The 24,834-nt window shown below is 30.9% G+C and overlaps 2 protein-coding genes across 3 annotated transcripts in view; one reads left to right on the top strand and one right to left on the bottom strand.

The window, feature by feature from the left end:
• LOC122498823 overlaps positions 1 to 23,481 on the top strand; it is a 32,978-nt gene extending 9,497 nt beyond the window's left edge. For both annotated transcript variants that reach the window (XM_043606764.1, XM_043606765.1), the window contains exons 4-5: positions 22,421 to 22,537; positions 22,718 to 23,481. In XM_043606764.1, coding sequence (XP_043462699.1) covers positions 22,421 to 22,537; positions 22,718 to 22,847 — 247 coding nt within the window. In that variant the 3' untranslated portion in view covers positions 22,848 to 23,481. The remainder of the gene's footprint in view (positions 1 to 22,420; positions 22,538 to 22,717) is intronic.
• LOC122498818 (probable serine/threonine-protein kinase clkA) overlaps positions 1,190 to 24,834 on the bottom strand; it is a 56,114-nt gene continuing 32,469 nt past the window's right edge. Inside the window, exons 2-5 of the mRNA XM_043606752.1 lie at positions 7,468 to 7,704; positions 6,748 to 7,298; positions 5,694 to 5,955; positions 1,190 to 1,687 (exon numbers count right to left, since the gene is read on the bottom strand). Of these exons, the coding sequence (XP_043462687.1) occupies positions 5,785 to 5,955; positions 6,748 to 7,298; positions 7,468 to 7,666 (921 nt within the window). The 5' untranslated portion in view covers positions 7,667 to 7,704 and the 3' untranslated portion in view covers positions 1,190 to 1,687; positions 5,694 to 5,784. The remainder of the gene's footprint in view (positions 1,688 to 5,693; positions 5,956 to 6,747; positions 7,299 to 7,467; positions 7,705 to 24,834) is intronic.

Here is a 24,834-nt window from a genome sequence, read left to right as displayed (position 1 = left end):
TGAACTGTTATGACGTCACATTTTGTACAAAGAATTTTTTCTTCTAAAGCTGTGACTTCACATGGTTCACATGCCCTTAAAGGCAATATTAAAAAAATTGCAAAAAGAAAAACAATTTTTTAAAAATATTTTATATTAAATTTTTTACACTTAAACACTGTCATATTTTTTTCAAAAAAAAGAGTAGATTGTTTTGAACAATCGCAGAAAGCAAAATATATAATAATGATTAAATATTAAAAAATTAATAACACTTAACAGTGTCATATTTTTTGCTTTTTAAAAAGATAATAAATTGTTTTAACAAATATTATTAATAATTATATAGGTAAGTCATTTTTTTAAAAAAATACTTTACGGTTTGGAAAGAAAATACCTTTTTGTTTTTGTAGAAACACTGTAAAACAAATTTTATAAACTCAAGTCGAAGTTTGATAAACTCAAATCGAAGGTGATGTCTTCATCACGTTCTCTGCCACCACTTTCCTTTTGATGAGTTACACCGTCGCATTTCAAAACCTACAAAAAATTAAAGTTTTTTTAAAATAATAATTATTATTATAATTTTTTTATAACAATCATTTAAAAATTTTATAATATTTTTTTTAAATAAAATATTTTCTCTTTAAAAAAAAGTATTTAGAAATTAAATAATAATATATATATTAATAAAAATAATAAATACCTTCAAAGGAGTAGAAGTTTTGTTGGTGTTGTTTGATAAATACGCATCGGTTGATTTTCTTCGCTGACTTTGTGAATTTTTTTTGTTAAAAAGATACAATCAAAAACAATTAAGAGCTGATACATATGAAAGTCTCTTACAGCATTTAGAAAAAACTGCAGAAGATACAAACAGCCGCGTTGGAATAGTTGTTATTCTTCCGTCCACTTATCTTGGATCACCGCGTAATATGTTACAAAATTATCAGGATGCAATGACCATAGTACGAAATTTTGGTAAACCTGATTTATTTATTACGATGACGTGCAATCCAAAGTGGGGAGAAATAACTGAAAATTTGTAAGATGGCCAAACTGCTTCCGACAGGCCTGATTTAGTGGCTCGCGTTTTTGAATTGAGAAAGGAAGAACTCATTAAGATAATAGTCAAACAAAAATTATTTGGTGAAGTCAAAGCTTACGTTTATGTCGTTGAATATCAAAAACGCGGATTACCACATGTTCACATGTTATTTACTTTGAAAAGTGTTAGCAGACAGGAGTTTTAGACGGGATATATTAAATAACAACACAAGTATTTATCGTTAAACTGTCGTTATATTTTAGACGAATTCGAGAGAAACTTTTATCACGGTCGAAGCGTCGGATCGAAGTGAAGAAGAGATGCGTGCGCAGACGCTCACAGGACGTTTACTCATAACGGCTAGAGTCAAACGAGAAACTAAATATGAATTTTCAATACTCCCTCCCGAGATTGACTCGTTAAATATTATTTATATGAAAGAAAACTTAAATACTAATAATTAGATAATAAAACGTCAAACGATATAAAATATAAGTTTAAATAATTCCTGAGTTTATTGAGATCACATTTTTCTTCGAGAAACTGGAATACTTTAGGTAAGACATCTTTGGCTAACAATGGCACTGTCATTGTGAAATATCATCCAGTCGTCAATCGGAGATGTAGAATGGAATCACCTCTAATCGTTAACCCCTTCAACTATAAATCAAGAGCATAAATCATAAATGTGTTTAATATTTGATTCAAAGAAAACAATGTCATATAGGGTAAAGCAATTTGTTGATTTAGAAACTGTCGTTGTTAAGGATTTTGTCTCGTAGTTGAGTATGTACCTCGAAACTAAGAGGCTTCGTCATTATATCTGCTAATTGCTTCTTAGTCGAGACCCATTCAATAACTACACGGTCGTATTTTACACATTCTTTAACATAGTCTTGATGAACATCCGTCATATGTCTTAACCTATTTCCACCATTCGTTTTAGCACAAATTGTTGCAGCTTTATTGTCGCATCTACGCGTCGCCGGAAGAAAACTTTCTTTAGAAATTCTCATCAAGGATTTGTTTGTCGCTATTATTTCCTGACAAGCTTGACTCATAGCCACATATTCGGCTTCACACGTGGATAACGCAACATATGTTTGTTTATTCGCTTTCCAAGCAATTGTGTCTCCAAACAGTCGTATAACAAAACCATAAGTTGAAACAGAGGATTTACAATCCGCAAAACTAGCGTCTGAATAAGCTAAAAAATCATTTCGTCTGCCTATAAATTTAAGACCTAAATCCTTTGTTCCTTTTAAGTACTGAAAAACTCGTTTGACCATATTCCACTCATTTTCGGATGGATCAATTTGATGTCTACTCAACACATTTACAGCGTAAGCTATATCTAGACGTGTTGCTCCAGATAGGTACAAAAGGCTACCAATCGTTTCTCTGTATGGAATATAAAGAGATTTTTCGCAAATTTCGTAACTATCATCTTGTTCTCGTTCCTTTCGTTCTCGATTTGCAAACTGTCGTGTAGTCATGGGAGTGTTTTTCGGAAATTCATTCTCAAAACCAAATTTCGTTAGGATTTTTTCTATATAACTTCCTTGATTAATAATCATTGTTTTCGAATGTCTTTGTCTTTCAATATTCATACCCAAATAATGTTTAGGTTCGCCTAAGTCGGTCATTTCAAAGGAAGTCATCAGTTTGTCTTTAATTTCTAACATTTTCGTACTGTCATTACTTGCTAATAGAATATCGTCAACATAAATCAAAAGTATAACTGTCGAATTGCCAGAATGCCAAGTGAATAAGCAAGGCTCGTAATCATCGTTAATCAAACCTAAAGAAAGGGCAACTTCAGAGAACTTTTTGTTCCACTGTTTTGGACTAACTCGTAAACCATAAATTGCTTTATGAAGTTTACAAACTTTGGTTTGTCGTAAATTTTGAGAAATTTCTACACCCTCTGGAATTTCCATGTAAATTTCGTCTTCCAGAATTCCGTTCAAAAAGGCAGATTTACGTCCAATTGACACGCTTCCAAATCGTAATAGTTAATTATTGCAAGAACTGTTCGTACTAAAGTCAATCTAGAAACTGGTGCATAAGTTTCTTTCAAATCGTAGGAGTTTGTATCTTTAAAACCTCTGATTACTAACCTAGCTTTAAATTTAATTTTATCAGGATTATCATACTTTCGTTTAAAAACCCACCTCGAATCAATGATATTTGCCTTTTTACCATTCTTACTAAGTTTGGGACGATTTACTATTGACCAGACTTTATTTTTACTTAGAGAAACCAATTCGTCGTCAATCGCTTCTAACCACTGGTCTTTTTCTTGAGATTCTATCGCTTGTTTAAACGTAAACGGATCATTATTAATTTCAGCATGAAGGCAAAAAAGAATTTCATCGTCTGTTTTATTTTTTGTTCTAATAAACTCGTCATCTACACTCGGAAAAATGTAACTATTCGAAACATTCGTGAATTTAGAAATCTCAGCAAAGCTAATATCGGATATTTTCCGACTACGCGTTTCGTAAGGTTCTCTCGTAACTTTGATTATTTTTGATTTTGTTGCAATTTCGTTTGATTCTTCTCCCTCCGTTTCTAATGATCTTTTTTTGGGTCTTCCGCGTTTCTTTATTTTATCTCCCTCCGTTTCTACGAGTGTACTTTTATTTTCTGTAACATTTGTTTCGTCACTACTTTCGAATTTGATAAACCAATCGTTTAGTGATAATCCTGTTTCCGGAAGTGGCCAATTTTTTATCGAATCTTTGTTATATTTGTCACCATAGACAATTTTCTCGTTAAAACGAACATTTCGTGATTCAAAGAATTTTCCGGTTTCTGGATTGAGAAAGATGTAACCAGATGGAGTGTAACCTACAAGGACACCTCGTACAGCTCTTGCCGAAAATTTTGAGTCGGGTTTTCTCGTTATTGACCAATATGCTAAGCAACCGAATCGTTTTATCTGATTTAAGTGAAAGTGGAAATTTGGTGCAAATATTTTTAAAGGAGTTTCGAAATCAATTACACGTAAATCGCTGTTCCTAACGCTAAATCCCACATATTTGGTGGAAGTTTTGAGTCAAAAATAATAGATCTAATTTTCTTTTGTATCGTCTGGTTAAATCGTTCTGAGACTCCATTGTGCTGAGGAGTATCAGGATTGACACACTGTCGTTCTATACCCTCTCGTATCAATACTTCATTCGTATAACCACCCATAAATTCAGTTCCTTGATCTGAACGTAAATAGCAAACTTTTTCGTTAGTTCCAAGTAAATTTCGCGCACTTTTGATAAATTTTTCTAAACATAAACCTGTCTCGTCTTTCGTTTTCATAGGGTAGGCTAAAGCAAGTCGTGAAAAGTCATCAATAAAAACAACAATATATTGGTAACTATGAGGATGTGTAGGCGGAGAAATTTTGCCCATAACATCTGTGTGAATGATCTGTAATGGTCGTGTAGCTCTATTTCTTTGATTTTGAAAAGGAAGTTTATTTAGCTTCGTAAGAGCGCATATTTCGCAGCTTAGAATACTGTCATCGAATACTACTGACTGAAGGTCTTTATTTTGTTTCCATAATGTTTGTAATTTTTTCAAGTAGCCAACCGACGCATGGCCCATTCGTACATGCCAAAGCATGGCTTTATTCTGTTTTACAAACTCGTTATAAGTGTTATCATAAAAAGGAGTAAATTCGTCTAAAACATCTACTTCAGGTAATTCGTCAAGTCGTTTTTAGTCGAATTCAAAGTGTCATTTGTACTTTCGTTATTTATAATTATATCTGGATCAATCATTTCGTTATTTGCTTTAGGGATTTCGTTAATTACATTCGTCTCTAGTATAGTTGTATTTGAAAATACTGATTTTTTATATAAACTCTTCCTATCAATTTGAAATTCTAGAAACCAATAAGGTTTCTCATAAATACCTGATGCAAGTAAATCATCTGTTTGTAAATCAAAAATTTTAACATACTTGTCGTCTAAATGAGTAGAGTAGCCTGCTTCTGCCAATCGTCGAAGTGACAACAAATTTTCAGAAACTGAATCTGTATAGATTACATTCGTTAATTCCAAACATTTGTTATTGTTTGAAATCAAATTAATATTTCCTTTACCTTCCGCGATTAGGTCGGCTTTACTATTTTTATTGGCACAATTAATGATGTTTAATTTAGTTTTATCTAATCTATCGAAAATATTTTGGAAGTTCGTAATATGTTCTGTCGCGCCTGTGTCTAAGATGAAAGAGACATAATTATGATTTTCTTTTTCGAATTTATGGCTCTTTGAAAGACTATAAAGATAAACTGGCGAAAACTTTTCGGTTTCGCTGGTGGAAACAGAATCAGACATTGACAAGGATGTTACTTGAGATGTAATTTTATGTAACTTACTTGGTTTATTCTCTTGTAATTCCATGAACCCTATTTTTGGTGTTTCACTCGTACCCGTTCGTGTTTGTCTTTGTTGAAATTGTGAACTGTTCTTTTTGTTAGTAAATCGTTTTTGGGATTGACTGTCATTGTTCTTTTTAAAATAATATTTGTTGTTATCGAAAGTCTGTCTATAAAATTTTGAATGCTTTTTGCCCCGGTTTGGTTGAAATTTAAACTGTCGTCTTATTTTGTCATGTGGAGTGAATTTTGATGTTTCGTTTGAATTAAAGGAATACTTACTTGTGAGACCTCTGGTTTTTGACAGTCGTTGAGAACACTCGTATGCTTTGTGGGTCGTAAATTTTTGACATTCGTAGCACTTTCGTAGACCCTAACCCTTCAGAGGACACTCGATCTGCATGTGACCCATATCGTCACATTCAAAGCATCGTTCGTTGGCCCATTTTCGGTGATTTGAATTAGCGAACTGAACTGAGGCCATCGCAGTAGGTTTTGAACCAGGATGGTTCTTGTTCGCAACTTGTAAGCAGTTTGCTTCTGCCTGAATAATAAACAATTTTAGAGTTTCATAATTTAAGTTTTTACCAGTTTGGTTTTTAGTCATGAAATCGATTGATTGTACTTCGGGTAATTGATTAATAATAGCATTAAACAGAGCATCGCGTTTTTCTTCGTCTAATAATAAAGTTGAACCTTGAATATTTTCGTAATTTAAAATAATCTCTTGAAAACAGTCTAAAAATTTCGCAGCTGATTCTCGTTTCGCGTCGAATTGGATTGAATATAGTTGTTTTCGTACAGTTACACTCGTTAAATTTACTTCACAGTGCTTAAGTTCTCTTAATTTGTTAATAATTTCAACCGGATCTTTAATATGTAAAATTCTTGTAAGATAATTTTTATCGACACGATTTATAAAAATATCTCGAACTCTAAATTTATGTTTTTCTTTTAACTTATCGTTTAATCCATCCGGAGGAATAACTGTCGTGTCTATTACATAAAGTAGATCTGTCGTTCCTAATTCCGATGCTAAAAATTCGTAAAAATGTTCAAACTTTAATTGTGAATTTAATTTGTAATCGTGTTTAATTCCGCTTTCTTTACCAATTAATTCGATTTTAATTGCTTCTTTAACATGATTCGCGAGGAGGTGAGAATCGTTTAGAAAATTATTATTATTTGATGTCGCGAAGTTTTTTGTAACTGTCGAATTAGGGTCGTTTATTGATTGTTTATTAATAACCGGTAAACTAATATCTAAATTGGGAACAGTTATTAATTTAAAATTTTTAGGCATTATAATATCGTTTGAAATTTTAGGTCTTTTTACCTGATTGTCAGAATTGCATCGTTCGAACCATTGCTTCATGCTCTCTTGCATTTTACTATGCATTGATAAGGTGGAGTCCATAACTTGTTCTAATTGAGCAATTTTATTATCAATCCGATTCTCGAGTTTTTTAAATTCAACACATCTCGAATTCACGTCACCGTTCAACTGTCGTTTTAAGTTTTTGCTGAAGCCAACAGCATTCTCTTCGTCGTCTTTTGTCAAACCGTCATTTTTAGAAAGTAAATCACCGTCGTTAGATTTTTCATTCTTACTATTCTCTTTATCGTCTTTGCTAAAATTACTGTCGTTTTTCTTACTATTCTTATCTTTGTCAAAACTGTCGTTGTTACTATTTTCTTTATCAGTCGTATTATTATTACATTCTTTGTCAGAAAAATTATCGTTACGGTCTTTGTCGTGATTGTTGTTTGTAGCTGTCATGGAATGATTCGGATCATATGAAGAGGAGAGTTTTGCAATGCCAGAACTGTCTCGAGCAACTTCATTGTTGTTTCCAGGACCACTGTTTGATAATACTGGTGACACACCTACCAGATAAAAGAAATTTAATAAGTAAAAACTGTCATTTTTAATGTAGGTTGTCGACAACACAGTCGTACTGTCTTTAAATATCGTTAAACCATTCGTTATGTATATACACAGTCATAAACAATTGTAAACAAGTCGTTTCTTTTTATTATAAATTTTATTAATCACCTGTATTTTTCTTGATGTCGTTAATAAGATCATTTATTTCTGACACAACCTCCTTTTCCGATAAGATTTGGCCCGTCGCTCCTCCAGCAACGTTACAGGTGGGATCTGTGACCGAGGATTCATTTGAATCGGCTTCTGCTTTCGTATCGACGTCGCCGTTTTCTGGATTTGACTTGTTTTTCACTTGCTTGAGTTCCATAATCAAGCTATCCCAATCGTTTTTGAGTGATTGTTTGCCTTTTAAAAAAAATTTATTTCAAAATTTCGAAATGAAAATTTAAGAAAAATAAACAGTCGTCATTTCAAGCAAAAGTTAAGAAAACAATTGTTTGCTTTTAAAAACATCGAAAACAGAACACATGTTCAGATGAATAAAAGCGAATTTATCCCATCACATCTGTTACTATCAGGTGCAACGAAAATAAATCTAGTTGTTATCAATCTTCAGGAATGAACACAATTCCATCAGAGAGAAACAACCCAGAAAAACGGATTCGTGTGTCTTGAATATAAAGAAAAATAAAAATAATATGTATACCTGTCATATTAAATTCTCTGAATTTCTCAGTAATTCGTTACATATCGTATTAAATAAATAAACGTAACTTTTCGTCAAAGTAAAAACTTTCGTCGAAACAGCCGGTCCATCGTTCGATAGAAGCAATTTATTTAACGACGTCAATTATTTAAATAATCTAAATATATATTCAAAGTTTGGTATAATTATAAATAAGATATCTTTTAGTAAATTCAATAAATTAATTTAATATGTGCACATTCAAATCGTGAAGTTGAAACATTCGTTTAGATTAATCTTTAAAAAGGAAATTTTCCCTTAATTAAATATATTTTTGTTAAGTTCGAACGTTGTTTACTTTTTTTATTTATTTTTATTTTAATCATAAAAACAATGAGGTTAGTAAAAGAGTGTCATCTAGCGAACGATTTATTTAACTAACCACAATGGATAAAGTAGAAAAACTATTGTCGACATGTTCAACCAATCGTTGACTGGGCCCATAACCTGTTAGCAGACAGGAGTTTTAGACTGGATATATTAAATAACAACACAAGTATTTATCGTTAAACTGTCGTTATATTTTAGATGAACTCGAGAGAAACTTTTATCACGGTCGAAGCGTCGGATCGAAGTGAAGAAGAGATGCGTGCGCAGACGCTCACAGGACGTTTACTCATAACGGCTAGAGTCAAACGAGAAACTAAATATGAATTTTCAATAAAAAGAAATTTTAAAATAACAACACCTGAAATTGTAGATAAATTTATTTCAGCTGAGATTCCTAATTCAACAGAAAATCAACGGTTACATGAAATTATAGCTGCTAATATGATTCATGGTCCTTGTGGAGATTGTTGTTAAGATGAAAAAGGCAAGTGTTCAAAGAATTATCCTAAAGCATTTAATGATCAAACGCATATGGATGAGGACAGTTATCCACATTACAGGCGACAAAATACGGAAACTTACAATCGTTGTGATGGATTTTAATTTGATAATGGACATGTCGTACCTCACAATAAAGAACTTCTATTGCTTTTAAATTGCCACATTAACGTTGAAGTAGTTACAAGTATTAAAGTAGTAAAATATCTATTTAAATACATTTATAAAGGACACGATGCTGCGGCTGTAGTGATTCAAGAAACACAAAACAATGACAATTAAGAAGTAGGTATATTTGAGCATGACGAAATGAAAAATTATATTGAAACTCGTTATGTGAGCCCACCCGAAGCATGTGGCCGAATTTTGAGCAACAATTTGCAAGGAAAAAGTCATACAATTTACCGACTTCCAGTTCACTTGCCAAACCAACAAACAGTTATAGTGGAAAATGTAGATGATCAAAATGCAGTTAGATCTGCATTGACACGTTCTACAGAACTCACAGAATATTTCGTTTTAAACCAACGCGATCCAACAGCTAGAAATTATACTTATTCTAAAATGCCATTACATTATACATTTCAAAAAAAATAAAAAATTATCTTATAGTTTTACCTGGCAGAAACGAAAGCAACATTTTAACACTTTAGGTCGTATGTATTCTGTAAGCCCGTCACAAATTGAATTATTTCATTTGAGATTATTATTAATAACAGTGAAAGGAGCTCCAAGTTTTGAAAATTTAAAAACAGTAGATGCTGTGGTATATGATTCATTTGTTTCCACGTGTTTAGCATTGGGACTAATTGAAGATGACGATGAGTGGAAAAATGCTATGCATGAAGCAAAAGTTTGGATGATGCCTAGACAATTAAGGCAATTATTTGTAAAAATTCTAATTCATTGTCAACCGATAAGACCGGAAGAAATATGGGAAGAGTTTAAAGATGCTCTATCTCAAGATTATTCAAGAACAATGTCTATAGATATAGCACAAAGAAAGGCGTACATTAATATTAATACATTGCTTATTGCTGAGAATTCTAGCCTTGCATACTTTCCATCAATGCCACAAATAATAGAAACTGAAGATGATATTGAAAATGAGATGTTACTTGAACAACACGAAACAATTGGCAATAAACAATATCATAATCTTAATGAGAAACAAAAAGAAATAGTAGATATTGTTTTAGAAACAGTTGATGATGAAAAAATAAATGATAATTGTAACAAAAAAATGCTTTTTTATTAATGGAGTTGGAGGATCAGGAAAAACATTTGTTTACACGACTTTAATTCATTTACTCGAAAGTAAAAAGAAAAAAGTTTGTACTATGGCTTTTACTGGTATTGCGGCTACATTATTACCTCATGGTAGAACTGTTCACAGAACTTTTAAATTACCCATTGCAATTTATAGCGATTCATCTCTGTCTATAAAAGCACAATCAAAAGAGGCAGAAATATTTAAAAAGTGTAGACGTTTTTTTGGGGATGAAGCACCAATGGCTCCAAGACATGCTTTGCAATTAGTAGATCGCAACTTAAGAGATATAATCAACATTGATAGACCATTTGGAGGTAAAATAATGATATTTGGAGGCGATTTTCGACAGCTACTGTCAGTTAAACAAAATGCTACTCGCAGCGAATTAGTAAAACTCTGTATTAAATACAGTATTGTCTGGACTGATCTATTAATAGATCGGTTGTTGAATTATTAGATGTGTCGACAGAAAAAATTTATACCAGTATTAATACTGTAAAAAATTGCGATAATAATGAGATTGGTGAAGCTCTATTACCCGAATATTTAGAGACATTAAATCCTCCAAATTTACCACCACATGAATTAAGGGGTTACGCCACCCTGAAATTTTCAAAAAATTGATTTTTTTTGCTTAATTTTAAAGTTTATATTCTAACGAATATTTTGAGATGTCTTCGAAGACAATGTCTCACTAATTACAAAAGTTATGGTCATTAGAAGTCAGCGCGGTGGGGACGCGCCGAGAGCTGCTGGAAGCAGCGACTATCTATTGTCGAATGGTCTAGGGGGCCCTTTCATGATTTAGGAAGGGTCCTTTTTATTGTATCCCTTCCATTCTTGGAGAAGAATATTATGGCCCAGGAATTGCTGATTAAATAGTAAGTTGAAAAATTTTCAAGTTATAATACACTAAAGTTTATTTTTTTCTTCTTTTGCGTTTTTCTCGAAACCACAATTTTCGAGACAGTGTACACGATAACTCAAAAACTATTCAATCGATTGACTTGAAAATTAATATACATCTTCCTAAATAGATTTTCCACAGAGTGACGTAGGATTTTTTTTATTGAATAATTTGAAAATTTTTTATCCAATTTTTTATACGGTACTTTTAGCCAAAAAGGAAGTCAATTTTTGAAGTGCTTCCATTTGCGTAAAAATTTTTTTTTTAAAATGTCTTCGTCACTCTGTTCAAAATTTATCACTTTTTAAGAAAAATGTTCTTTTACTTGTTTCAGACAAAAATTGAACTGCCAATCATGTACACTATCAAGGAATGCTCCGGAAAAATTGATCCACACCAAAAGTTATATCTCCGACATTTTTAATTAAAAACAATTTTTTTTATATTTATAAAGCTCAATATATGTACTAAAGCATCAATAAATGTAAAGAAGTCCTACCTCAAACAGTTTTGTCAAAAAAATTTCTAAAAAACCATCCGATTTTCATGCGTTCAGGGTGGCGTAACCCCTTAAGATTAAGGGTTAATACAGTTGTAATGTTAATCAGAAATCTTTCCATAAATGAAGGTTTATGCAATGGAACAAGACTACAAATCTTAGAATTGAAGAATCATTTATTGAAATGTAAAATCTAAACAGGCGATAAACATAGTCAAATAGTTTTTATTAATCGAATAACTTTATATAGTGATGAACGGTACCCTTTTCAGTTTGGACGCAGACAATTTCCAATTAAAATAGCGTTTGCAATGACTATTAACAAGTCACAAGGACAAACATTTAACAAAATTGGAATAGATCTTAGGAGAGACGTTTTTAACCACGGACAACTTTATGTTGCACTGTCTCGTGTTCGATCTTGGTCATCACTAAAAATATACTTAGGAGATCAAAGAAAAACTAATATAGTAAAGAATATTGTTTATAAAGAAATTTTTCAAGATTGACGGACTAAAATTCACAATTATTAGAAAAAAGTTTTTCATGAATGACAAAATGTGAAATTTATAATTTATAACATATTAAACAAGTAAAAATTTTTACGCAATTAATATTAAAAAATGACCTTATGGTAGAAGCAAAAAATTAAAGGTTATATTTTAAATTTTCGAAATGAACATCAAAAAAAGTGAACAATAAAAAAGATAAAAAAATTTAACACAAACATAATCTTAAAGTATAATTTACTTATTCTAAGGTACCTTTGATATTGCAAAATGAAAATTTAAATTAGAGAATAGAACCAAATTTGAAAAACACTAACATATAATAATTAATTTAATATATACATTTTAGGAATATACAAAATTTGAATTATAAAGAAATATATTGATTTAATAATTTAATAAAAAAGATTATTTACATTTTAATAATCAGATAATTATTAGGTAAAAAATAATGCAAGAGAAAGTAAAATTTATTAGATAAAAAAAATAATTAAATTATAAATTGTTTTAACAGAACGGAAATTTTTTTTATTTAATATAATTTTATTTTCTTTACATTAAAAAAAATACATTCCAATTTTTTTAATTTTAAAAAGTACATACTACAAAGTTAATACGAATAGGAGTAGAATTTTAAAAAAGAAGATATTTTAATCTTTGATTGAAAAGGAAATAGGCAAGGAATAGCAGCAACGGAGACGGCCGAATCCAAGGTAAAATTTCGTTAGCCGTAGCTTCTTCCGAAAATGCAGATACTCTTCTTTCTATGTGATAAATGTACTACAGCCCATAAAAATGTTTCGAATATGTAGATTGTACACTTAAGAACATAAGAAATAATAATTCAATTATGGGAGGGGTGACAATGTTACTATCAGGTGATTTCCGCCAAACTTTTCCCGTTGTGCCTACAGAAAAAAGTGCTGATGAGGTCAATGCTACAATAAAGACATCATTTTTGTGGACAAATATCAAGCGTTTATAGCTTTCAATAAACATGAGAGTAAGGCTTAGAGGACAACAAGAAACTCAAAAATTCTCTAACCTGTTAATGAGAATTGGAAATGGTGTAATAGAAAACAGTAATAGATGTATTAATATCCCACCATCTCTAGGAACAGTCATCACGTCTCAGAAAGTTTTGATAGAGAAAGTATTTCCCGTAGTTGACAAATTAACATCAATTAAGAATTCATGGTTATGTGATAGAGTGTGATTCCCGGTCATTACCCCGAATGTCAGATCCCGAATGGACATTTCCCCGAATAGGTATTTTCCCGAACCAAAAAAATCCTGAAAGTATTAATTTCTGCTCATAACCAATTCAAGTAAATTAATCTCTATATCTCCTTGCTCTTTTTGTATATGTATCAGAGCGGAATACAAATCAGGATGATTCTTGCCCATCAGCCGTCGGAATCTGTTGCCTTCTTGGAACATCTGCTTCAGGAACAAATGCCAGAGCAAGAAGCGTATGTGTAAATATCTTAATTTGTCGTTCTGGAGAATCGTATAAAGCTTGAAATCCTTCGCTATGAATTCTTTTATATAGCGATTGCCCTAAGTAGAAGAAACATCCAGAGAATGTTGCTTGGGGAAAAACTTCCGAACACGCATTTGTAATCGCTTTCTTAAAATCACTCATAATCCTCTGGGGATAAAGGTTTGGTATGTTGAAACGTTCCCCTGCTGCGACAACAAATTGTAAAACAGAAGCATATTGAATTGACTCCTTGGAACTTAGGAGGGCGTATACAAATGGCAGGAAAACAACTTCCTTCGATGATTCTGGATTTCTTCGGTTTCCTTCTTTACAACCAAGTATGGTAAATACCTGTGTAAATATTGTAGGGGAAAGCTGAAATTTAGAAAATTGCTCTAATTCAAGAGGTTAAGGGAAATATATCATAATTTAATAATTAATTTCATATATTTTTTACCTTACAAGTGCTATCCACATGCCAAACTTCGCTTAGCGCAAGTAACTCAAGATTACTTTTGGTTGCAAAAACGAGAACTCTGATAATATCGATATTTTCACTATCACGGAAATTGTACAGAAGAAATTGATCACCAGTCAACGTTTTTTGGAATAGATCCGGAAGTTCTTTTAATTCACTTAAAGATTTTGGATTAGTAGGTAAATTTTGTCTGCGAACTCTACGAATTGTTTTGGTAAGGTTGATTCTTTCCGGAAGTTGACATAATACTTCTGATGAAACTTTTTCAAATTCGGTACGCACTATTGCAGACGGAGGTGTTTCAGGATGATCTTCGGCATGACGTTTAACCCTATCTTTGACGACAATAGCTTCAGCTTCATTTCTATTCGGAGCATGCTCGTGTGTCGACAATTCTGGACCTTTTTCATACAGGTCATTGATGTTAACTTTCAGTTAACATTTACATATTTTTATATTTATTCAATGTGAGAAAATTACCTTTAATAACAATTAATTTTCCGTCAATCCATTTTGTCACTGCTCTTGCACCACATTCTTTTGATCGCAGTCGCCGGCAATCCCAATACGTATTTGGATTATTTCCTTGGGGTTTTCGAGATCTTGTGTTTATCCATCCACCAATCGTTAATTGGGTTTCATTAATAATTTTTGCATCCTTAATTTTGAAAAAAAGAAAAATGTGTAAACGACAAGAAATATTACAAACAAAACTGACAATTAAATAAACTGAAGTTTGGTGTATGTCCATAACAACAGAATAGATTACAATAAACAATCGAATCTAGTGTACAGATGTAATTCAAAAAAATATCAATTCGGGACAGCTGTAATTCTGTAAAAAGGGTTTCGGGAAATACAAATTCGTGATAAAAACAGTTCGGGAAAAAAGTAATTCGGGAAAATTTTTTCGCGAAAATGGTGATGGGGATAAAAGTTATTCGAGAACTTGCGATCGGGAGAATGGGCGGATACCATCCTAACACTAAATAATGAAGAAGCATCACGTGTCAACAAAAAAGAAAGACTTTATCTTTCAGTAATCATACCTGTCACTGATGATAACTGCGTTCATTTTCCTACAGAATTCTTGAACTCGATTACTACTCCAGGATAACCGGCTCACGAAATGAAGCTGAAAGATGGAGTTCCAATCATACCCTTAAGAAACATAAATCCTCCAAAACTATGTAATGGTACATGTTTAAGAGTTAGAGAATTGCACGGGTTTATTATAGGGGCAGATATTCTTACTGGAAATGCCGATGGCAAGTCTATTCACAGAAAAAAAAGTCTTGAATAAAGTCTACAAACGAGCTAATTTTAAGATGTAACAAAAAGTAGTCATCCTAGACTTAAAATTAGTTTAAAAGTAGTTTCCTTTTAAACTTCAATTTACTCTGCAAGTCAAAATAGTGACTAAAATAAAGCTTTCTTAAATACTTAAAAGTAGTAAACAATACAGTTCAAATTTATTTTTCTAGTGCATATAAAATTATAGTTATTAACTATGTTTTCTAAATAAAAAACGTTTAGAAGAAGATATACATCATAATTCTTGTCAGAGTTTTACACATAAAGAAAACCTGGATAATTTGACTGCTTTTTAACTATTTTTATTGCGGTTTCAGGAGATGCCAGTAACAGATTGTATAATAGAAGCATCTGTAAGAAAAGTTACATTAACTATTTAAAATAATAAAATGAAATTATTTATTTATTTTTTATTATTTTCATATACTTCCATGATGACATTTGTTAACATGTACCTTATAAGTAATCATTATTTAATAATAGACAAGAAATCGGTTAATTGAATCAAATTCATTTCAGTTCAGTGTAACTACACTACCGTCCAGAAGTATCAGGACTATAACACTCGACTCTATTAAAAAACATGCCATCACTTTTTGAATCATATCTCGGCAATAAAAGGAGATACAAAAAAAACTTAAACACCGTGAGAAAGCTTATTAAATTTAGCATAATATAATCCATATTTGAAGTTATTTCGTCAACTATTTTTGGAGTTATAGAGTGTGAAAGAGAAAAAAAAATTATCAAATTCTCTCATTTTGGTCTCTTGACTTCAATCTTTTCAAAAATCTAGAAAAATATAGATAGAATTTTAATGTAGGAAATTATTTGCTGATGAAGAATTTTAATTAAGGAAGATTTCGACTATATCAGCAATTAGTGACATCTATTAGACGTCAATTGAACTCTTTGGTTTAGAGTCAGGTGTTATTCTTAAGATAATTATTCAGATATGGTTGTCGGTAAATAATTATATTTTTGAATTTTTAATTTTTGATCTGAAAAAATAAGCTGCGTGAACGACTGCACTGTGCATCTATGAGGACTCGAACCCCAGTTAATAGCTGCCTTTCGCGGGACTAACGCCTACCAATGCACCATGCCAACACAGCCTGGACGTTCACGTTTCTTATAATCTCAGATCAAGCCCATACACTAGTCGAAGAGCTGTATAGTTAATGTAGGAAATTATTTGCTGATGAAGAATTTTAATTAAGGAAGATTTCGACTATATCAGCAATTAGTGACATCTATTAGACGTCAATTGAACTCTTTGGTTTAGAGTCAGGTGTTATTCTTAAGATAAGTATTCCGATATGGTTGTCGGTAAATAATTATATTTTTGAATTTTTAATTTTTGATCTGAAAAAATAAGCTGCGTGAACGACTGCACTGTGCATCTGTGAGGACTCGAACCCCAGTTAATAGCTGCCTTTCGCGGGACTAACGCCTACCAATACGCAGTCGTTCACGCAGCTTATTTTTTCAGATCAAAAATTAAAAATTCAAAAATACAATTATTTACCGACAACCATATCGGAATAATTATCTTAAGAATAACACCTGACTCTAAACCAAAGAGTTCAATTGACGTCTAATAGATGTCACTAATTGCTGATATAGTCGAAATCTTCTTTAATTTAGATAGAATTTTTTTAAAAACACAAAAATCTTCCTTAGAATTTCAGCTTTATAATAAGCTTTAGAAAATTAAAAAATGTTAATCCGTCATCGATTTATCATTAAAAATGTGACGCCGTGTTGTGAACGAGCGGTGCATTGAAATTCAACTACGACGACTCAATTCTGTCTTCGCGCGGCTGTGCGCGGCTGCAAATGGGAGAGAAAGCAGGGACGGATTCATGGGGGGAACGAAGTACTTTCGAGTTTCTTTATATTCTTTGTAAAACGTTATTATTTATTATTTTCTTTTAATTACGTTTACCTAATCTTTTTCTATAAAATATTGATTACAATTATAACAGCCCGGTAAGAAGGTGTGTATTAAAATGAATTAAAATGATATCACAAAAAGGACGAAAACGACATTGGTTTGGATTAAAATGATTGAGAATTCATAGCATATTTGTAATCAGTTTAATGCATTTCAATCCAAAAAAATTAAAATGTTAACAATGTTTATGTTCAAGAAAGGATTCAAATGATTTCACTTTTTAAAATTTTCAGAAAGCATTAAACTAGATTAAATTGATATCATTTTTCGTCATTTTAACAGATTTGAAATGTTAACAGGAATTCAACTGAATTTAAGTGTGTTCAAATAGATTACTGAGATTGGAATAAATTTATTGATGGACAAAAATGTCATTCGTTTGGATTAAAATGATTTCAAGAATTCAGCTATACTTGTAATCATTTCAATCGATTTCAATACACTCGTTTTTACCGGGAGTTTATTTAAAAGTTTTCATAAAATTTTTTTCATCTTTAACAAATAAAATTTGTATTATATTTCAATTAGCATATATAATTTATTATTTTTACTTCTAAAAATAATTTGGAAAAAAATTAAGTAATTGTTTCTGATGTGTATTTAAATCAATTATTAAGTGTAATTATTAGTAAAGTAATAAATAATTTAATTTAAATTTCCATGAAGCTTTGATATTTATTTTTTAAAATAAATTGTTGCAGTATGTGTTTTAAATTAATACAAAAATTGGACTTACCATACATTTTCTTAAAAAGTAAATAGTACAAAATCACAAACAAATATTTAAACAAATATTGTATTTAACAAAATTAAAAATTTTAATTAAATAGTTTTTAAAAACTTTAATGATAAAATTTCGTTAAAATTTTGATTCTGCAAAATAGCCTCCTTTTGCATTTAAGACTGCTTGACACACTCGAGGCATTCTGCGTATAAGTTTCATTAAATAATCCTTTTCGATGCATTTCCACGCCGTTTCCAAGCAGTTCCGCAAGTCGATGGCATTTTTAGGTCTCATCGTCCGAACTCTTCTATCCAACTCGTCCCATAAAAGCTCGATTGGATTACAATCAGGTGATTGTGCAGGCCATTCCATTTTTGCCAAGATACCGTCTTCAACTTTTCGACCCACGTACGCTTTGCAGATTTTACTGATATGTTTTGGATCATTATCCTCTTGAAATTCAAATTTATTTCCAATAATTCGCTTACCACTTGGGACCATATGTCTCACAAGTATTCCATGGTACATTTTAGCATCCATTATACCAGTAATTTTCTTTAAATCTCCTACTTGCCCATTGTCGAAGCAGCCCCATACCATTTCTGATCCACCACCATGTTTTACAGTTGGCACTATCATATCCGAATTCATTCTTTCACCTACTTTACGTCGAACATAAACCCTGCGATTTCCTCTAAAAATTTGGAATTTCGATTCATCCGAAAAGAGAACTTTTAACCATTGCTCTTCAGTCCAATTTTTATGTTCTTTCGCCCACAACAGCCTTTTCTTTTTATTTGCAGCTCGCAAAAGAGGTTTTCTCGCAGCAATTCGACCTTGTAGTCCATTTTTTTTCAATACCCTTTTTACAGTGGTAACTGATATTGGATCTTCTCTCTGTTTATTTACTTCAGCAGTAATATCTGGAGCCGTCAGTTTTCTATTTTTTTTGCTTGAAATGACAATAAACTTTTCTTCATTTCTAGAAATACATTTTCTTCTTCCACGTCCTTTACGGTTAATAAAATCACTACTTTCTTTGTATCTTTGTAGAATGTAATGAACACCACTTTTACTTAGATTTAATTGTTTCGCAATATCATTACACGAAAAGCCTTCTTCTTTCAAAGTAATAATTTTTATCCGCTTTTTAATGTCAATTTCTTTTCTTGGTGCTATTGTTTTTAAAACTAATTGAAATTAAACACACATATAATTTTAAGATGTTTTTAAATGTGAAAAAATTACGTTATTAGAGCAAGCTACTGTCCTACACGGACGATTTGAAAATTATTATAAATGCTTTCCAGTCAAAACAAATCAGGCTACTTCACCAGGTTGCAGTTAGTAAACATTAGCGACCTTGAAAACGTGTCGAAGTCGTTCATACTTATTGATGTGTTTTGACTGGATATTACTATTAAAATTCGTAAAAATCTTAAAAAATTAAATCTTACTAAATGTTCACTTTATTTTAAAAAGTTATAAAAGAATTTATAAAAGAAAATAATAAATAATGACGTTTTACGAAGAATATAAAGAAACTCGAAAGTTCCTCGTTCCCCCCATGAATCCGTCCCTGCTTTCTCTCCCATTCGCAGCCGCGCACAGCCGCGCGAAGACAGAATTAAGTCGTCGTAGTTGAATTTCAATGCACCGTTCGTTCACAACACGGCGTCACATTTTTAATGATAAATTGATGACGGATTAACATTTTTTAATTTTCTAAAGCTTATTATAAAGCTGAAATTCTAAGGAAGATTTTTGTGTTTTTAAAAAAATTCTATCTATATTTTTCTAGATTTTTGAAAAGATTGAAGTCAAGAGACCAAAATGAGAAAATTTGATAATTTTTTTTTCTCTTTCTCACTCTATAACTCCAAAAATAGTTGACGAAATAACTTCAAATATGGATTATATTATGCTTAATTTAATAAGCTTTCTCACGGTGTTTAAGTTTTTTTTGTATCTCCTTTTATTGCCGAGATATGATTCAAAAAGTGATGGCATGTTTTTTAATAGAGTCGAGTGTAATCGTTCTGATAATTCTGGACGGTAGTGTATGCTTGCACTTCATATAATAAAAACTTATTTATTTATTCGGTACACAAAAATATCAAAATCTACAGGTGACAATGGACGAAGAAAACACGTACACTCAAGGCAACGCCATGACAACTAATGACACGTCATCTGATCACGCCCAAGCACGTCTCCCCTTCCAGAGGACTATAGACGCTAGGGGACTAAAAACTAGTCTATATATCGACTTCATTTTATCTGTTGAGTTCTTAAAGTTTCTATTAGTCTCTCTGAGACTACATTTAAGATTTACATATAAAAATAAGTCATAAATATGTATTGCTTTAAGATTAAGGCGTGTTAACAGTACTCTTAATTTAATTATGAGGCTAAAATATCGTTACAGACTAAAATTAAGCCTGATTTTAAAATTAGTTCTTCATAGATTTAAGACTTTTTTTCTGTGTTTTTATTCCGCGTATTCCAATATTATTTCCTGTCACTACCCATTTGAATTTCCGGTTTCTCATTGTATTGCTATGGCGATAAATTAATCACAAGGTCAAACACTATCCATAGCAGAGATAGATGTATTAGTATTGGATAATTTTCTTTCTGGGTTATACTTTATAGTCTTAATTCTAGTTCGTTGTCCTGCGCGATTTCAAAATGATGATTTACGCATTTTTGAAATTAATGAATTACTTAATTATTATTGTAATATAAAATTTTGTAAATTTTTTGACAATACTGGCGAAACAAATTCATAATTCTAATCAGCGGTCCCTAAAACGGCTAGATAGGGTGAATCAGATAGTAGTCGGACACTTTTTAATTTTGAATAGCTATAAAACCGTGTGAGATGAAAACAATTTGTTTTTTATTAATCATTTCTAAGGTCATTATAAACAAATATAAGCTTTTGTAATTAAAAGAAAATTTTTTTACGGATTTTAAAGGCTTTTTTGAGTGTCCGATTACTGTCGTATTCTTACTTGTTTATTTACTAATAAATTTACTATCGAAAGAAATTTTTTTATAAACATGATTGGTTTAATAGTTTTGTGTGATCGTAAGGAACAATATCACCTGAAGGAATTTGCAAAAAATGTGAATTGCACTTTTTAAACCGCGTTAATTAAAAAGATTACTTTAGGTTGCCGACTACTGTCGTATTCTTACTTGTTTATTTGAAAATTTTTTTAACTACTAAGAATTTTTTTGTAAACATGATTGGTACAATAGTTTTGTAGGACTGTAAGGAACAATCAAAAGTGAAAAAAATTTTAATTGCAATTTTTAAACCGTATTCATTAAAAAGATTTTCCTAGGTGGCCGACTGCTGTCTGGTTTACCCAATAAAGTTTTATAAAAGCCCAACACACTTTACATTCATAATAATCAGCGACCTGAAAAACCGCCAGATACCAAGTTTAATAAAAATCCAACAGTTTTTTCAATTATCGTCCGCCATATTAGATAAGCCATTTTAAAATTTGAAATTTTGACTACAGATTTATATTCAGCGACCCAAAAAACCATCAAATAATTAATTCTAAGTAAATGTAATTTATTTTTTTTAATTTTTTGACATTTTTAATGAGTCATCTTAGATTTTTTATTTTTCCACTCTGCATTTTAATGTAGATATTATTACACAGGAAAAAAAAGTCTGACTCCGTTTACACCTTAAATTCAGCCTATGTATTTCACATAAGTCTGTCCTTGTTTAACGGGGCTGACTCCGTTTACATCTTAAATTCAGCCTCAAAAATAGGCTGAAAGTAAAACTTTTTTTTTAGTGTGTATGTAAAGCTTAAGACATATCCATGAACATCCCAGGATTTACAAACTGCCGCAAACAAATTGATATTCCCAGGACAATCGCTATTGTAAATTGGGTTCCCGGGGTTGCTGAATACGAATCTGGGGTCAGATTTGCAAAATTTTTAAAATTCAAAATAGCAGATTCAATATGGCGGACTAATTTTTAAAAATTAAACGGATTTACTTAAAACTGTTACTCGGGGGTTTTTAGGGTCGCTGGTTACGAATCTGCTATTAGTTTTCAGAAAGTAAAAATGACGGATCCAATATGACGTACGAATTTTAAAAAATTAAACGGATGCACCCAAAAAACCCCGAGTAACAAGTTTAAGTGAATCCGTTAAATTTTTTAAAATTCGTCCGTCATAAATAACGTTTGTACTATAACAACAGATTTTCCACTTGGGTTTAGACCATTTCTGTCGATTAAATATTCGAAAGTTGGTACTTGAAGTACTTATTAATAAAACTTACTTTTTAATTAAACTTTACCTTCTTATTCTATATATATTTATATAACTGGAATTTCCTAAAAGCAAAACCTTCATTCTTTAGCACTGGTCTTAATGGGAAATCCTGCGTAATGAAGGCCCTTTGTGAAGCAGGGCAAAGAAGTGAATTGGAAATTGGAAAAGGTACTTTCATTCAAGAGCTTTTGCACGCCATTTTCACGTAAGTTGTCATTTAATCATTGGACAATTTATTTCGTGTTTACAAGTTTATATATATATATATATATATATATATATATATATATATATATATATATATACATGTATATAATATATTGTAGAGAGAGAATTTCTAATGTTACTTGCCGATCCTAATTACTACTTATAATTTGATTTTCAGTTTACCCAACGATGGTACCGCCTTCGAATCGATAGAGAACAAACTTTATGACTACGCATATAAGACCAAACAAGACTGCACAACTTTGTATCCAAACTGTCAATACTCTATTAACAATATCCTATTTTAAACCATGATTTTCAAACATTTTTTTAATGAAAACAATTTTTGACTCGAATTTAAAAATTTTAAATTATTGCTTCTCGTGGAGGAAGCTTTGTAGTCGTTTAATTTATGAAATTTAAAAAAAAGCTATAAACAATTTTTCCTTTATATAGGAATGCGTTATATAAGATCCTGAACACATGTCCGGATGTATGTATGTGTGGATCCCATTTTTTGTGAACACGATAACTTGAAGAGGTTTTAACGAATTTGGCTAAAAATTGCTAGGTATATATTAAAATAATATCTCAAAATGTATTGAGAGACTTTAAAAAATCCTCAAAGATTTTTTTTTGAGAATTTAAAAAAAAATTTCAAGATGTATAATAAAATCTTATTCTTTGCATCAAGACGGATAGATTGGTCTATATTAAGTATAAATTGTATGAGAATTAATAGAGTTAATCACAATTAAAGCCGAAAAATTTGCATTTTTATAAAAAAACCAGTTCTTTCATCAAAATTATGTTGCTGTACAATAAAATCTTACTCCTTACTTTTAAAAATCTTATTCTTTGTATCAAGACGGATCGGCTGGTGTATATTAAGTATATATTGTGTTGGGATTTATAGAATTAATCACAATTAAAGATAAAAAATTCGCACTTTTATAAAAAATTCATTTCCTTCTTCTAAATTATGTTGCTGTACAATAAAATATTATTCTTTACTTTAAAAAGAATAACAAATTTTATTCTTTATCTGGATAATATCAAAATATTGGAAAAATTATTTTTTATATAAACATAAATTAATTATAAAATTAAAGTGAATTGTAATTCTTATTAATTAATAAATCATTTAAAAAACTTTTGTTCAATATGCTCGACCAATTGCTCTGTCCCTAAAAACTATTTCAGATACGTTTCAAACTGATCAAGACTTTATGTTAATCTAAGAGGAACTAACAAAAAAGTAATTGGAATCAGCAAGTAAATAATTTTGGTGAACTTTGGTTACATGATAATATCTTGTTACGGTAAAATAAAATTGTTATCCCAACAATGTTAAGAGCACAATGGTTAGCAGCACCTCATGAAGGACATCCAGGAATTGTGGACATGAAGGCGAGGTTACGTATAAAAGTCTGGAGGCCTAAAATAGATAAGTATGTAGGAAAAGTAAAAAATTGTGAATAATGCATATTAGTTGAAAGAATATATTTTGATTGAATATTGATTTGAAAAAAAATGTCAGAAAAAATTTAGTGCCACTTGCTGCTCCGAAACATGACTCACCAGTAAGTTCCATTCATGAATAGCATATATTTATTTGCACAGATACACTACGCTTTATTAACTGTTTATTCCAAAATTAAAATTTTTTTTTAAAGTTGTAATCTTGCAAAGTCAACAAATTCTGAGGGACAAAGACTTTCTGTGCGGATATTAGTCAAGAATTTAAAAGAAGCGTTATTCATCTAAAATGTGTGGAAGAAAATTGGAAGGTGGTACAAGATTAAAAAAAGAAACAACACTACCGACACAAGAAAATTATGCATTCAGTTCACATTAGTGGTTAATAGTTCATTCTTAAAATTTAATGCGACCAATGTTATTAAAACTAAGTATTAGAATGTACTACGAAAATATTAAAGTATTATAATTTATTACTACGAATTAATCAACTAGTTTATAATGTTCACAAAATTTTATAAAATTGAAGGTATGTAGTGTTTAGTATTGTTTAATATTAATAAAGAAACACAGGGAGTCATGATGGTGAGACTGCCTATGTTTATATTTATTTACTGTACATATTCTAGCAACGAACGACGAACAAAACATCAACTTAAAGCTTACGTCAATCTCACAACAATATTGCCGGAAGCTTACCAGGCTAATGTAATGTACGTACAATCACACACATGCACTCGGATATTTTTTTAATCCATGATTTTTAAACTCCTGTAATTATATTGAAACATGTCAAAAAATTATAATAGGAAATTT

Source organism: Leptopilina heterotoma, unplaced genomic scaffold (assembly GCF_015476425.1).
Source record: "Leptopilina heterotoma isolate Lh14 unplaced genomic scaffold, ASM1547642v1 Lhet_16, whole genome shotgun sequence".
In the NCBI taxonomy this organism is placed as follows: Eukaryota; Metazoa; Arthropoda; class Insecta; order Hymenoptera; family Figitidae; genus Leptopilina; species Leptopilina heterotoma.
This window is presented reverse-complemented; position numbering and strand designations above follow the sequence as displayed.